The 14,386-nt window shown below is 38.6% G+C and overlaps 1 protein-coding gene across 2 annotated transcripts in view; it reads left to right on the forward strand.

Moving 5' to 3' along the window:
• Positions 1-12,464, forward strand: part of PLXDC2 (plexin domain containing 2) — a 421,899-nt gene extending 409,435 nt beyond the window's left edge. For both annotated transcript variants that reach the window (XM_043883300.1, XM_043883301.1), the window contains exon 14: positions 1,574-12,464. In XM_043883300.1, coding sequence (XP_043739235.1) covers positions 1,574-1,690 — 117 coding nt within the window. In that variant the 3' untranslated portion in view covers positions 1,691-12,464. The remainder of the gene's footprint in view (positions 1-1,573) is intronic.
• Positions 12,465-14,386: the final 1,922 nt, after the last annotated feature.

Consider the following 14,386-nt stretch of genomic DNA (forward strand, 5'->3'; position numbering starts at 1 on the left):
GCCCAGTTGTGAAGTAACTGAAACCAGAGTGGGGGTTATAAAGAGTGAGCATACTGAAGACTTCCCTGGTGGTCAGCGGTTAAGACTCTGCACCTCCAGCGCAGGGGTCTTGGGTTTGATCTCTTGTCGGGAAACTAAGATCCCACGTTCTGGGGATCTAAGATCTGGTACAGCCAGGGTTTTTTTTTTAAGAATGAAAACGCCTATTGGCATTTGCCCACAACAGGAGTGACCACAAATTACAGTGTCCATCTCCCCAGAAACATTTGGTATATTTCCACTGATGATGATTTTTAGTTCCAACAAAGACACTAGATTGCTATTTAGCCCTGTCAATTTTACCTCTTTTTTAGGAAAATAAAGATAATTCAGTTTCACTTACATAATGGGACGTAACCAGCTAATAAATATAAAGCATTCTGACCACATAATGTTATAGAGACAGTACTAATATTATTAACGGGCAGGATGCAATTACCATGATTAGTATTTTTCCAGAAGGTAGAGCTAATACTCATTCCTACCTGATGGGAAGACTCTTTTACAGCCATTAATCATGACAGTGGAATGTAATTGGCCAATCTAGAAAGCTGCCAAATGCTAATATACCTACACTGATATTTAACATTTTTCACATTAAAATTCTTAGGTAGAAATAAACTTCCTTTAATATTTATTGGTTTATTTACTCCAAAATTACAGGTACTCTGATAAATGGAATAGTAGTTTCTGGTGCCACTGTGGCTGAGAAATGCCTTTTAGTGTCTTCTGCTACTGTAACTTAATAATTCATCCCATTACTTCTGTTTGTAAATCACAAAAGGTTTGTTTGATGAACATAAGGTTAGGGAGATGTGTGAATACAAATAACCTGTATTTTAAGACCATTGTCTATATGTGCAATTATTTACATAGGTTTGAGATTATCCACAACCTCTGACATTGGATTCAGTTTTCAGGGCATGACATCTGTTCATTTTCAAACACAGAAAGTCATCTATGGGATGTCTTAGCTTAATAAATTAATTCTTAAGATATTAAGGTGATTGATCTTTTAGTTTGGTTTTTGCTAGGAAGTCTAAGCACCAAATTTGAAGCACACTTCTAATAACTGTGCAGAGTTTTATGGTCTTTGGTGTTTTGAGTGAATTAATAAGTGAAATGAAGTGGTATAATTATTGACTTCTAAAGAAGAGAAGGTGTCCATGGTTATATATTAAGAAAATTTGTTTTTCATGACTGTTCATTTTTGCTTAGTTATATTTGGACACTTAATGGAGTCTTTTAGACATAAATATGCATAAAGCATAAACCATGTCTTTAAGAAACTCTCAATCCTTTGGGGGGTAGCTTTGGCCAAGGGACTGTCATCTGGGAGGCGCCGGTAGTGCCATTAATAAAGAGGTAAGCAGGGTGCTTTGGGCATGTATAGTTTCAACTGTGGTGGTAATGAGATCATTTAATAAGTAGGTACATTTAATTCAGAAGTTCATCTGAATAGTTGGCAAATATATTTTTCTTATGATGTGACTGTAACCACACTGTTCACTCCTTTTGCATTTTTCTGTTTCAGAGACGCCCAAGCAGATGGCCGGCAATGAAGTTCCGAAGAGGTTCTGGCCATCCTGCCTATGCTGAAGTTGAACCAGTTGGAGAGAAAGAAGGTTTTATCGTATCAGAGCAGTGCTAAACTTTCTAGGACAGAACAGCACCAGTGCTGGCTTACAGGTGTTAAGACTAAAAATTTGCCTATACCTATAAGACACACACACACACACACACAGGAGCCCTAAGCTGCTGTAGCCAGAAGGAGATGAGATTTCTGGACAAGCCCAGCCCAGGAAGGGTTAAAAAAATTTTTTTAAACTTACAGAGGATACCAGTTACCACTGAACATAGAATTCCCTAGTGGAATGGCCTCTATAGTTCACTCAGCACATCTCCTGTGGACTTATCAGAAATATGACAAGATTACAGTGCTGTTGGCTTAAGGTGCAGGGTTGCAAAGGGATCGAGAAAAAAAAAATATTAATAAAGCTTTAGTTCACAAGGGATCTATACCTTTGGTTCAAATATTCTTCTCTGATAACTGTGTTCCAAAGCCTGAACCCATTCACTCAAAAGAACAGTGACAAATATTTCCAGTTTGCTGAGAGAAGTAGGTGATGCAGGGGCCCAAACAAACACAGAAGAAGAGATTTTATGTCTTTCTACCAGACATGTGGCTGAAGGATTTTGTTTTGCTGGTCTAGACCCACCTGTTTGAACCAGTTCATTACTTTACAGGATGAATCTTTATCTTTCCAGTTCCGACTTTGCCTCCCTCTTCCTGGATGCCTTCTGTGTAAGCAGTGACAGAATCATAGCCTTTTAGCTAAGTGTGAGGACAGAGGGAGGGACAAATGAGGTTTCTGGTTCCCCCCCAGCTCAGAGGAAAACGTCTGATTGGTTTTCAGAAGCATTGCCTCCACCTCCCAACTGTGAAGACTGTGAGGCCGCAGTTGTTCTTGGCTGAAGGAAACAGAAGGAAACAGTACCAAGAGTTCCTTAATCGTTTTTGAAGCAAAAATGTTAAGGGATTCTAAGCATATGAGGTTTTTCGTATTTTGTTTTTTTTTTTAACTTTTTGCCGTTTCAGTCTGAGAGGCCCATTTCATTGTCGATTCCTATCTGAGAAGTCTTTCAAGTCAGCATATCCCTGGCGAGAAAAAGAGCGAAAGAACCCTGCTGAATCATACAGTAATTTTCTTTAAAGCACATAGTAGTTACATAAATATATATATATAAATATATTTTTGTTTATAACTAACACAAGGCAGGCTCTTGTGACTCAGAGTGCATTTTGTCATCGAGACAAAACAAATGCGAGATGCGTTACTGCATACTTCCATAGAGTTGTAAAATAATCCTTAATATTAGAATATTTTTATGTCACTTAGTGGAAGTGGTTCAACTGGTTGCAGCGCCGATCGTTTTTCCTACCTGTTGGAGCCGCTCTCCCATTCATATCAACCCCTTCCCTCCCTGGCAAAATAAAGCAGATGCAAAAAGCTCCTTAGATGGATCTGTTGTTTGCCCCATAATCACAGTCCAGATTTTGAACCATCCCTGTGAGTGAAGACAGGAAAGGCACCCCCCCCACCCCTAGAGGAGGAAAGTGGTTAATATATATATACTGAGCTCCTAAAGTTTGAATTCAGGTCCTGTGTGTACAATTTCATCAACATCTCGACCCATGAAACTTACATCTTGCGCCAAGAAGCTGTTGGTTCTCATAGAGTACCCATGTCCAACATTTGCAGATTCAGGTATCAAGAAGCAGAGCTGTCTCGTAAGCAGCACTTTACTACCAACTCAGCATCTGTACACAGTGTCTACATCAAATGACATCAGTCTGCTAACAGAGTATCACATATTATCCTCACAACTGTCTGATGTAAACTCGTGCCATTTTCCATCGAGTATATTTTGCTTTACATTTTAAAGTACCTGATGAGGGTGTTAATTTTTTTTTTCCTAACCTGCTTAGACGATAATTGCAAAAAAAAAAAAAGAGTTGACAAGCAAGGTGACTGAAGGGTGTGATGACTGCTATAGCTCTCTGCTATAGCTACGTTCAGTTGATATGAAATAAACCAACTTATTTCTTGTGGAGTAGGTTTGGTCGGTTAGCAATTACCAAATGACTTGCCAATATAACTGATGCAACCGGTGTTCTACAAAGGCATAAGGAACACATAGACGATTCCTTCTAGGATAAGTTGATGCTTCTTTCACTTGCTTTTGTGTTAGGTGTGGCTTCCAATACAGCTGATTGACAGTTATATAAATCCTGCATATATATATCCAACACCTTTCTCAATTCTTTGAAGTAGTGGTATAATTTCTATCCCTTTCAAAGTTCATCTTCCACTTTTGATTTTTTTTTAAATTCCAATTTTGTAAAATAGCCTAAAACTCTCTGAATTGTCCAGTGTACTAGAGCATACAGTAAGTGAAAGTGAAAAGGCTGCTGAAGTATGGGAAAACTTCCCAGCCAAATCAGGAGTTAAAGGTGGTGAGATGTTTCTGTTGTTGATGAATCTTTTAGAGCTAAGGGAAAAGGCTAACTGAATCCTTTTTTTTTTTTTTCATGAAACTTTCATTCTACTCTGTACCTCTGGTTTCTTCTTGGTGCCCATTTACTGCAAAGGAAGAGAAGACATTCACAGAGTTTCTGGAAATTCAGAATGGACTCTGGTGCTTTGGACTTTTCATATATTATGTATTAGAAAGGATGCATCTGCATGTTATTTCATATACTATGAACCTAGTAAAAGGAAAATAATAGCAAAGGAACATATACAAAGTTCTAGAGAAATCAAATAAATGGTGCTACAGAGGAAGTTAGTTATTTCATCTTAATTATTTGTAAAAACATTTAGTGAATAGGTAAAGGATTCCCAGATGGCTCAGACAGTAAAGAATCTGCCTGTGGTGCAGGAGACCCAGGTTTGATCCCTGGGTTGGGAGTAGAATGACTACCCACTCCAGAATTCTTGCCTGGAGAATCCCATGGACAGAGAAGCCTGGCAGGGGTCCATGGGGTTGCAGAGTTGGACACACTTTCACTTTTCAAACATATTAAAAGTCAAGAAAGGTATCTTAAGCCAATGAGGTGAAACTGACCATAGTGTTGATTTGTTTATGAAAGGTTTGAACTTCAACATATACTAACAAATAGAAAGTTAAAGGGCAATTTACCTCCAATTATTATTTTAATTTGGGATGTCTAGCTCAGTAGTAAAGAACCCACCTGCCAATGCAAGAGACAGGGTTCAATCCTTGGGTCAAAAAGACTCCCTGAAGAAGGAAGTGGCAACCCACTCCAGTATGCTTGCCTTGGAAGTTCCATGGACAGAGGGGCCTAGTGGGCTACAGTTTGTGGGGTCCCAAAGATTCAGACACAACTTAGCAACTGAGAACATACAAATGGGGCAGTCTCACAGGAAGCTTGTAGGATGTGCTGTCCAATATATCCACTAACCAAATTGATTGATTTAAATTAACTAAAATTAAATAAAAATTCAGTTCTTCGGTCACTCTAGCCATATTTCAAGCCCCCAAAAGTCACATGGGGCTTGTGGCTTCCATACTGGACAGCACAGAACACTCCTGTCTTTGCAGAAAAATCTGTTAACTCTGCTGTAGAAGTCTTTCCTTTTCGGAGGCTCAAACAGTAAAGAATCTGCCTGCAATGCAGGAGACCCAGGTTCGATCCCTGGGTTGGGAAGATCCCCTGGAGAAGGGAATGGCTGCCCACTCCAGTATTCTTGCCTGGAGAATCCCATGGACAGAGGAGCCTGACAGGCTACAGTCCATTGGGTCACAAAGAGTCGGACAAGACTGAGCGACTAACACTTTCAATTTCTTCCTGAAGGAAAGGAGGATAAGAAAAAATAGATTTGATAGTTTCTGGGCCTGTTTTTGCTCTCAGAGAGGAAGCTTAAAATAATGAAAAGAATCCCAGCTGACACAGTTTTGAGTTTCCACTATGTCCTCAGGAAAATCACTTTTACCACTACAAGTCTCCATTTGCAAGTTTGGAAAATAAAAATATTTCTGTCCTGTCTTCCTTGCAAGGTTATTATTATGTAGATTGACTAAACATACAGACTTTTAAAACCTTATGTCAATTGAACCCATAGAAGGGGCTTCCCGGGTGGCCTAGACAGTAAAGAATCTGCCTGCAATGCAGAAGACCTAGGTTTGATCCCTGGGTCAGGAAGATCCAGTGGAGGAGGAAATGGTAACACACTCCAGTATTCTTGCCTTGAAAATCCCTAGGACAGAGAAGCCTGGTGGTCTACAATCCACAGGATTGCAGAGTTGGACACCTGGACAACTAAGCACTCATGTACAACCCATATACAGCACATCTCTTGGCCCAGTACCAGCACGAACTTGTATTCCGAGGGAAAAAAGTCCATCCATCCTAAAAGCATTCAAAGACAATCAAATCAGTCCAGTTCTTGAGGAAATGCCAAAGGAACATACACTTAAGAATTACTTCAATTCCTTTTTCCCCATATTAGTATTTTCTCTTACGTTCCCCGTGCATGATATCAGTCTCAACCATCCTTTCTCTCAAAGTCCTTGGGTGCATTCTTCATCTGGCTCAGTTCTTTATTGTGTAGTGTCCCTGAGCCTCTCCAGTTTTTTCTGATTTCCCAGTTAACTCTTCACAACAAAGAGAACCCAGGAGCTGACCAGCAGGCTTCTCTTTAGAAGAGAGTAAAACAAATAATTTCAAATACGTATTTTCTCCCTGTAACACAAATGTAAGGGCCTGCCACACTAAAATATTACAGCAGGTGGAACATAGTTTTAAAAGTAAAAATTTGCAAATGCAAACTACATGAAAAGAGTAAAATTAAATTTTGTCATATTCAGGTAATACATATTCTCAGATTAGTGTGATTTCTTAGTTTTGGCAAAAAGAAAAATTCTTATGTTATTTCCTCATTCTGAAGTAGTGTAAGTTTAGCAATGCCTTAGTGTCTGTTGCTCAGGGCAATAAGAAAAAGTTTTGCTGGAACTCATGGCTTGATTCAAGACACTTCCATGATAAGAAATTAATATTTAAGTAAGAGTAGCTGAAAAATAGATGCTGTGATTAAGGCTTTTTCCTCCTATGAATTGTTATTTTGCTTTGTATTTCTTCAGGCATTTTTTAGATATTTTATTAAGATGTGTTTTATTAATTCCCAGAGATTGCTCTTGCTTTTACTTTCCCAGCCTCCAGTTTTTGGCATCATCATCTATATGCCAGAATCATGGAAGGTCATCTAATCCAACCTCTTCATTTACAGATCAGAAAATTGAGGCCCAGAGAGATAAAGTCATTTGCCCAGCATCAGAAGTGGGCCTTGAACTTAAAACTCCTGACTGGTCATTTTTGTTCCAATTCTCTTTGCCTAAACCCCTCCATCAGTATTTAAAGACAACCACGCAGCTTCAAGAATACTGAAGTGGGTTGCCATTCCCTTCTCCAGGGGATCTTCCTGACCCAGGGATTAAACCCAGGTCCCCTGCATTGCAGGCAGATTCTTAACTTTCTGAGCCATTAGGAAAGCCCTTAAAAGGCAGGGTCTGCCTGAAAGCAATTTTTATTTGCTATCCTGACTCACTGTTCTGTCCCAGAATAGAGAACATTGGACCAACCTTCTGCCATCAAGTGGTTGTCCTAAGAATGGTACCAGTAGTTCCAGTTCTGGTCATTGCAAGGTCTTTATCTGGTTTTACATGCCCCTACCTATGGCCATCTAAGTTAGCAATACTATCTTGTGTCACTTAAAATTGCTCTGCCTTTGCTTCATTTCTTCCCAGATGTACCTGAAAACTAGTCATCTTCATAGCAGATTTTCTTACTGAATTATCACAATTTTTATTTGCTTTTAAACCAGTGGAGCCTAAGAAGCTCTTTGGAGCAAATGTTATGAGGTCAGTGGCATTACATACTATGTACTCCTATTTCCCTGTGTTCGTGAAGCACTTTACATTTTACAAGGCACTTTGATTCATTTCTTCATTTGTTCATTCATTCAACCACCCAATTCACTTAAATAGTTACTGAGCACCTACTGGAACCAAGTTCCTGTGCTAGGTCTTGTGATATACAGTGATAGATACAAACAATAAGAGATCAGGCATGTCCACTGATAATTTTAATAGGGTAAAATCTTCAAACACAACTTTGCAAATTGATTGGCTCACTACTACTCTATCCAATTTCCAGTTCTAATTTCTATTCTACTAAGACAGGGAACTCTCAAGTACTTGTCTGAGGAACGTTTCTGAAATATGATACATCATTGCCCATCTCTGCTGTTTGCTCAATTTCAAATGATGTGTTAATTTCACTGATGAGAAGAAAAGTTACTCATTCAAAGTTGTCCCAGACCCAGAAGGACTTTTTCGGTCATTTTAATTCTTCCTGATTAGATGTAATAATAGTTCACTATCTTATTCTCATATTTCTACTGTGGCTTTGCGATTTATCAATGCCATCTTTTCAAGGTCTTCCAGAAGTATCCGTAGATCAATGAAGCATTTGCACTTTAGCTATGTGTGGTTGTTTGTTATTCATTAGATTGTCTCAGGTTTTCTCAGCCTCAGCACTAATTGACATTTGTGGTCCCATAATTCACAGATAGGGATGGGGTGGTGGAGTGGTCCCTTGCATTGCAGAGTGTTTGCCAGCTTACCAAGTTCCCATTGACTACATGCTGGTAGCTCACACACACACACACACACACAGATATCCCAACTATGACAATGAAAAATGTTTCCAGACATTGCCAAATATCCCCTGGGATGAGATTGGGCAAACTACTGAATTCTCTAGTGAACAAAATATATCAGGAGAAAAAAAGAAATGTTTCTCTTTCTCTTGGCACTTAATCCTCATTATAAATAGGTTTTTTTAATTAATAATAAGACTTGGCATCGTAAACTCTTTGCATGAAAAGGGACTGTAAAAGTCACTATTTTAATCACAACCAAACATCATCTTTTTCTATTTCATCATCTCCTAGTTTTACAAATTTATTGAGAGATCTGAAGATTGTTTGTTTATCTTTGGAACTTGGGGATTTACTTTCTCATAGCAAGAGATAAGGCTGTTTGGTGGTTTTGCTTTGCCCTGAAATAGCTGCCGCAGGGGTTTTTGCCTCAGTCAGGAAGTTGGTATCACACAGCTTCAGTATCTCAGAGACTTCAAAGAGTTTTCTTCTGGGTATTTCACACATCTGCAAATCCTGCTCCATCATCTTTGCTTTCAAAATGTGCATAAAAGTTGACATTTGGTACGTCTAATTTTAAGTATATCTACATGAACTATTTTTTTCTTAAGTTTTCTATTTCTGATATTGATTTCTTTTTATCGTCCCTCTTTGGGGGGAAAAATTGGACTGTCCCAAGTAATTGCAAGTTGGAGATGTCTGAGTTGTACTATCTAAACCTATCAAGCCAAAGTTCCTGCTGATTCAATGTGCCTTATGCCAGTTTTCCTATAGGATCAGTGATTTCCTGTAAACAACCCTGTGTTTGTACTTGTGTCTGTGCTGCACCAATTGGAAAAGTCAGTGACGTTATGAGACAACCCCTTAAGAATATCTTACAAATAACAACAAACCTCCAACTGGAACATCAGGTCTTCCTCTACTCCTTTGCTAAAAGACCAACCCAGACTTTGGAAGCATTCTTCATTGTTTAATACAAGTTGCTAATACACACACACAATTGAAAGCTTTGATTATAATATCCAAGGGTATAGAGTATTGACAAGAACATCCAGAGAGACCTTTCCCAACCCACACCATCACAGAAATCAGAAAACTCCAACCTAGGAGATCCTCAAGTGTGTGTGTGAGTTCCTTCTCGACCACTGTCATATCAGATGCTATGGTGATACTTAAGGTTTTGACTAAGATTTTCCCATTTCAACTTAAATTTCAATGCATGTGCCTAATTATTGCCTGACATGTATTTTAAATCATCCAGTGCCCAGTGCTCTCACAATGATTATTGCAAAGCAGTAAGATGATAATTGCTCAAGTAAAATTATCTAAATTCTTTTTTTTTTTAAATTACCTAAATTCTTGAATCAATTCTCCATAACAAATTTGTAGAACACATCATCATTGGCTTCTCAGTGTTAATTCTTATTAATTTTCAGATCACTGTCCACACTGAAAGAGTCTATGTTACTTTAAATCCAAGATAAAAGATTAACTAAGGCAAAACATATGCTTTTGCTCATCTTTTTCTAATTTCTAAGATTTATTAACATTTGAAAATTACTTTTTTAAAAAAGCCTCTCCTAATGGGATAAGGTAAAAAGTTTTAACTTGGAAGATAGTAATATATTCATTATTTCAGTTGAAAAACCTCAGTGACTTCTGTCAATACCACTGAAGTGTTGTTTTCTCTTTTTTTTTATAAAAGTGGTCTCTCTCATCCCTAGCATTATATATATATATACATATATATATGTATATATATGTATTCATGACCAAAATATCACTTACTTATCATGCAACCATAAACCTTTTGTGCCTATCAAATAGATAAATATCATGAAACTAATTTTAGACATTTGCTATATGAGAAGAAGTATAGAAATGGGTGGATGGGGGATGATTCATGGAAAAATAAAGATCAAAATATGCTTTCGAGCCTAATTTTCAACTTCTTTAGAGCAATGTGCAAATACATATTCAATGAAGATTAGCTCAAATTTAAGTCATACAGACTTTGAGACACTGGGTCACAGATCCCGCCAGTTATGCCAAGAAACACATGACATCCAGAAGGCAGAGGTGGCCCCATTTTAGCTAAAACTCAGCCATTACCCATCTTCTATGGCACCAATGCTAAATTCATAAGGCTTTTTTCCTAAGGAATTGGATTACTTGAGTAAGTAATAACCAAAAAAACACTTTGCACTTATTACCCTCTGACTTACAAGGCATAACCGTGTACTTTAATTCCCTTATACCAGAGACCATGTGACATCCAACCACACATAGGCAATAAAATACAATAAAAATACTTTTCCTGAGGAAAGGGTACAATATTCTGCAGACCCAGATCTCTGTGAAGTTTGACCATCTTGGGACCAGACTCCATACTCATTTCTAGACGTTGTGGTCATGCCTAAGCAACCGTTGTAAAACTAGTTGGAACAAAAATATACTCAGCGTCATATTTTTAGCAGGGAAATAAAAACTCAAAGTGTCTTCTTTGGCTACTCTGTAAGTGGCTACTCTGAAAATACCATCAAGTGAAATCAGAGCTTCTTCTGCTAAAAAATGTTAAGATCATTTTAGGGAAATGAAGTAAATTTCTTGAGACACAAACATTTTGTGTTTATTGGAACTAAATCTCAGGGCCTTAGCTGAGATGCAGGAAGTCTTTTCATTGGTTGGTCAAAATAAATCTCTCATTTGCCTCATTTGAGGCTTTGAACAGTGCCTGGGAAGAACATTATTTTCAGGGGAAAAAAGAAACAGGCTTTTTTTTTTTTTTTTTGCATGCCAGCTGGGATCATGGTAACTTCCAATGCCAGGAATTTACTACTGTTTCTGGTAATTCTGCTTGTAGTCATCTGAAACATTGAAGGGTGAAAGGAGGAGAAACTGGGCACCTGGGGAGGGGAGGGCTGTCTGTGTTTCATGCCAGTTGCACACAGAATATTTGTAAATGCATTTCAAAGTGGGTATAATTGTAGCCTTTGTCAGAATCACAAAGCTCACCATGGAGCTGCTGAAAGAGAACCCTGAGGGGAAAATCTGACCCTCTACACACAGGGCTTCCCCGGTGGCTCAGTGGTAAAGAATCCGCCTGGCAATGCAGGAGACACAGGTTCGACCCCTGAGTTGGGAAGATCCCCTGGAGGAGGAAATGGCAACCCACTCCAGTATTCTTGCCTGGGAAATCCCACAGACAGAGGAGCCTGGCGGGCTATAGTCTATGGGGTTGCCAAGAGTCGGACACAGTTTAGTGATTAAGCACCATCACCCAACAAAAGGAAAGGCAATGGGTAAGCCTGTCACACTTTTTGAGTTTGTTTCTATTTTCCACAGCCCTGGACTTCAAATCAAGGACATGTCTGTCAGGTGAAGGTTAATATTGCTGAGGTTTTTCCAAAACTTCATTTAATCCTTGGAAAACTGAGCATTTTGAATTTATTCCACTCCTCCGGGCATCATTCCTACTTCTTTTGCCATGTGAATGAGACACTGGAGATCGCATTTTTTCGTAGTAAAATCATAATCAAATACTTCCTCGATGACCTCGTGCTTGACATACCTGAACCTGCAAATGTAAAAATGATTGTATCTGAATTTGCACTGATGGTATATGATAGCAGAAGACCTTACTGGAATCCCCTGTTTAAATTTAGTAATTTGGATGCTACGTACTTCTGCAATCTTCTTGGTTATTTTCACTGTAAGATTAATTAGCTAAGTTTGAATGTATTTCCTTACAGTCTATTCATTTGCCATCTATCTCTTACCTGGGGATCATTATGATTGCAATAATTCATTGACGTTTTCTGCACACAGCTTCTTAAACCATTTTTTTTGCATTTCTTTTCCTTACAGTATGTGGAAAATCTGGTTTGTTTGTTTTTCCTAGTAATCATTTTGTAAGAAAGCGCAGTGTATCAACTGCCGTGGTGACACAATTCCTCTTTTAAGGTCTGGAAGCTGGTTGTGACCAAATGCCATATGTCTTCTCTCTGTCAATTGCTATTTTCAGAATTAAATCTTTCTTTTTTTATCTCTCACTTTCAGTTGGAGTCAACATATTTGGGAATTTTTAGAAGGGGGAGAAGGGAGCAATTTATGTAATACTGCTGTCATATTTGACTACATATTAAAAACAATAAATGATCATTTTGTTTTAATTTCTTAAAATAGTTTTATTTATTTATTGACTGCACTGGTTCTTCGTTGCTGTGAGGCTTTTCTCTAGTTGCACAGAGTGGGGGTTACTCCCTAGTTGCGGGGCACAGGCTTATGCAGTGGCTTCTGTTGTTGCAGGGCACAGGCTCTAGAGCACGATTCAATAGTTGCAGCTCACGGGCTTTGTTGCTCCGTGGCATATGGCATCTTCCCACACCAGCGATCGAACCTGTGTATCGTGCATTGACAGGCAGATTGTTTACCATGGAGCCACCAGGAAAGCCCTGTTTTAATTTCTTAAATGTGTTTACCCTTGTCTTTCAAGGTATTTTTGTTCCTTTCCACTATTAGCCTTTGAAACATTTTCCCTATTGTGGAAGAAAATCTGAGTGCAGTGTCCAGAGCTGTAGGCTAGTGAAAGGATAGAAAGTCCTTTTGTTTCTTTCTTTCTTTTTAACATTTTATATTGGAGTATAGCCCATTAACAATGTTGTGATAATTTCCAGTGGACAGCAAAGGGACTCAGCTATACATATACATGCATCCATTCTCCCCCAAGCTGCCCTCCTATCCAGGCTGCCACTGAACTCAACATTGAGTAGAGTTCCCTGTGCTATATAGTAGGTGCTTATTGGTTATCCATTTTAGATATATCAGTGTGTACATGTGGATTCCCCACTCCCCAACTATCACTTTCCCCCATCCTTCCCCCCCAGCAGCCATAAGTTCATTCTCTAAGTCTGTGAGTCTATTTCTGTTTTGTGCATAAGTTCATTTGTATCATTTCTTTTTAGATTCCACATATAAAAGATGTCATACAACATTTCTCCTTCTTTATCTGACTTCACTCAGTATGACAAGCTCTGGGTCCATCCATACTGCTGCAAATGGCTTCACTTCATTCTTTTTTTTAATGGCTGAGTAATATTCCATTGTATATATGTACCACCTCTTCTTTATCCATTCCTCTGTCGATGGATACCTCGGTTGTTTCCATGTCTTAGTTATTGTGAATAGTGCTGCAATGAACACTGGAGTGCATATGTCCTTTTGGACCACATTTTTGTTTCTAAACAAGCCCTAGTGTAGGACTGATACCAACTAGAGTCAGCTGTAGAGAATGGAGGACCTGGGATGTCTGGGTGGAGACTTGGTTGAGTCCTCCTGGACCAGATAGGTGGGAGGATCTGAGCTGCCAATATGAAATAAAAATATATATTTCATACTATATTTCATACTCAAACTATAAATCATGGGGCTGCAGTTCAGCTCCTGCCTCTGACGCTAGTCTGGTTCACAAACTCCCATGACCTCCCAAAGAAATTACTGAAGGGTCTCCCTGATTCCATCCCCTTTTCCCTAACTGGAAATGATCTTACCCCTTTGTTAGCTAATTAAAGTAGAATGTCTGAAGTGAGATGCTTTGAGTTCCAAATATCCTTTCTCTTTTTTTGATCTATCACTCGCAGGCTATTCTCATATCAACACCAAGTATGCCCAAGCCTGAACTTGGGCCAGGAAGCAAGTGCCAGAAGCTAAAATTCCAGTCAGTGGTGCTGGTTGAACAATTACTCTGTGCAACTCGATAGTGATTTTCTTTTTAAATCTTACCTCTGTATGGATCTTTCGGGCTGTGTTGATTAAACTTTGAAATCACATAGTAAATTCAGAACTACCATTTTAAATGGTGTAAATTGCTTCCTGATGCCAAAAGGGAAAATGTATTAACGTAAATCATGCAACTTTCCCTAACAGTAAAAAACATTAAGGCCAGTGCTTTGAAAAATCATTTAATGTGTGCCATCTCTTTAATAATGCAGTGGAAATATTAAAGAAAAGATGTTAATGACAATCATAAAACTTTTAAATTAGCTGTAGATCTGTCTCCTACAAATTCAAGTCTTCTCCTCATAGGTCCTCTATTCCAAACCACT

Source organism: Cervus elaphus, chromosome 23 (assembly GCF_910594005.1).
Source record: "Cervus elaphus chromosome 23, mCerEla1.1, whole genome shotgun sequence".
Taxonomy (NCBI): domain Eukaryota; kingdom Metazoa; phylum Chordata; class Mammalia; order Artiodactyla; family Cervidae; genus Cervus; species Cervus elaphus.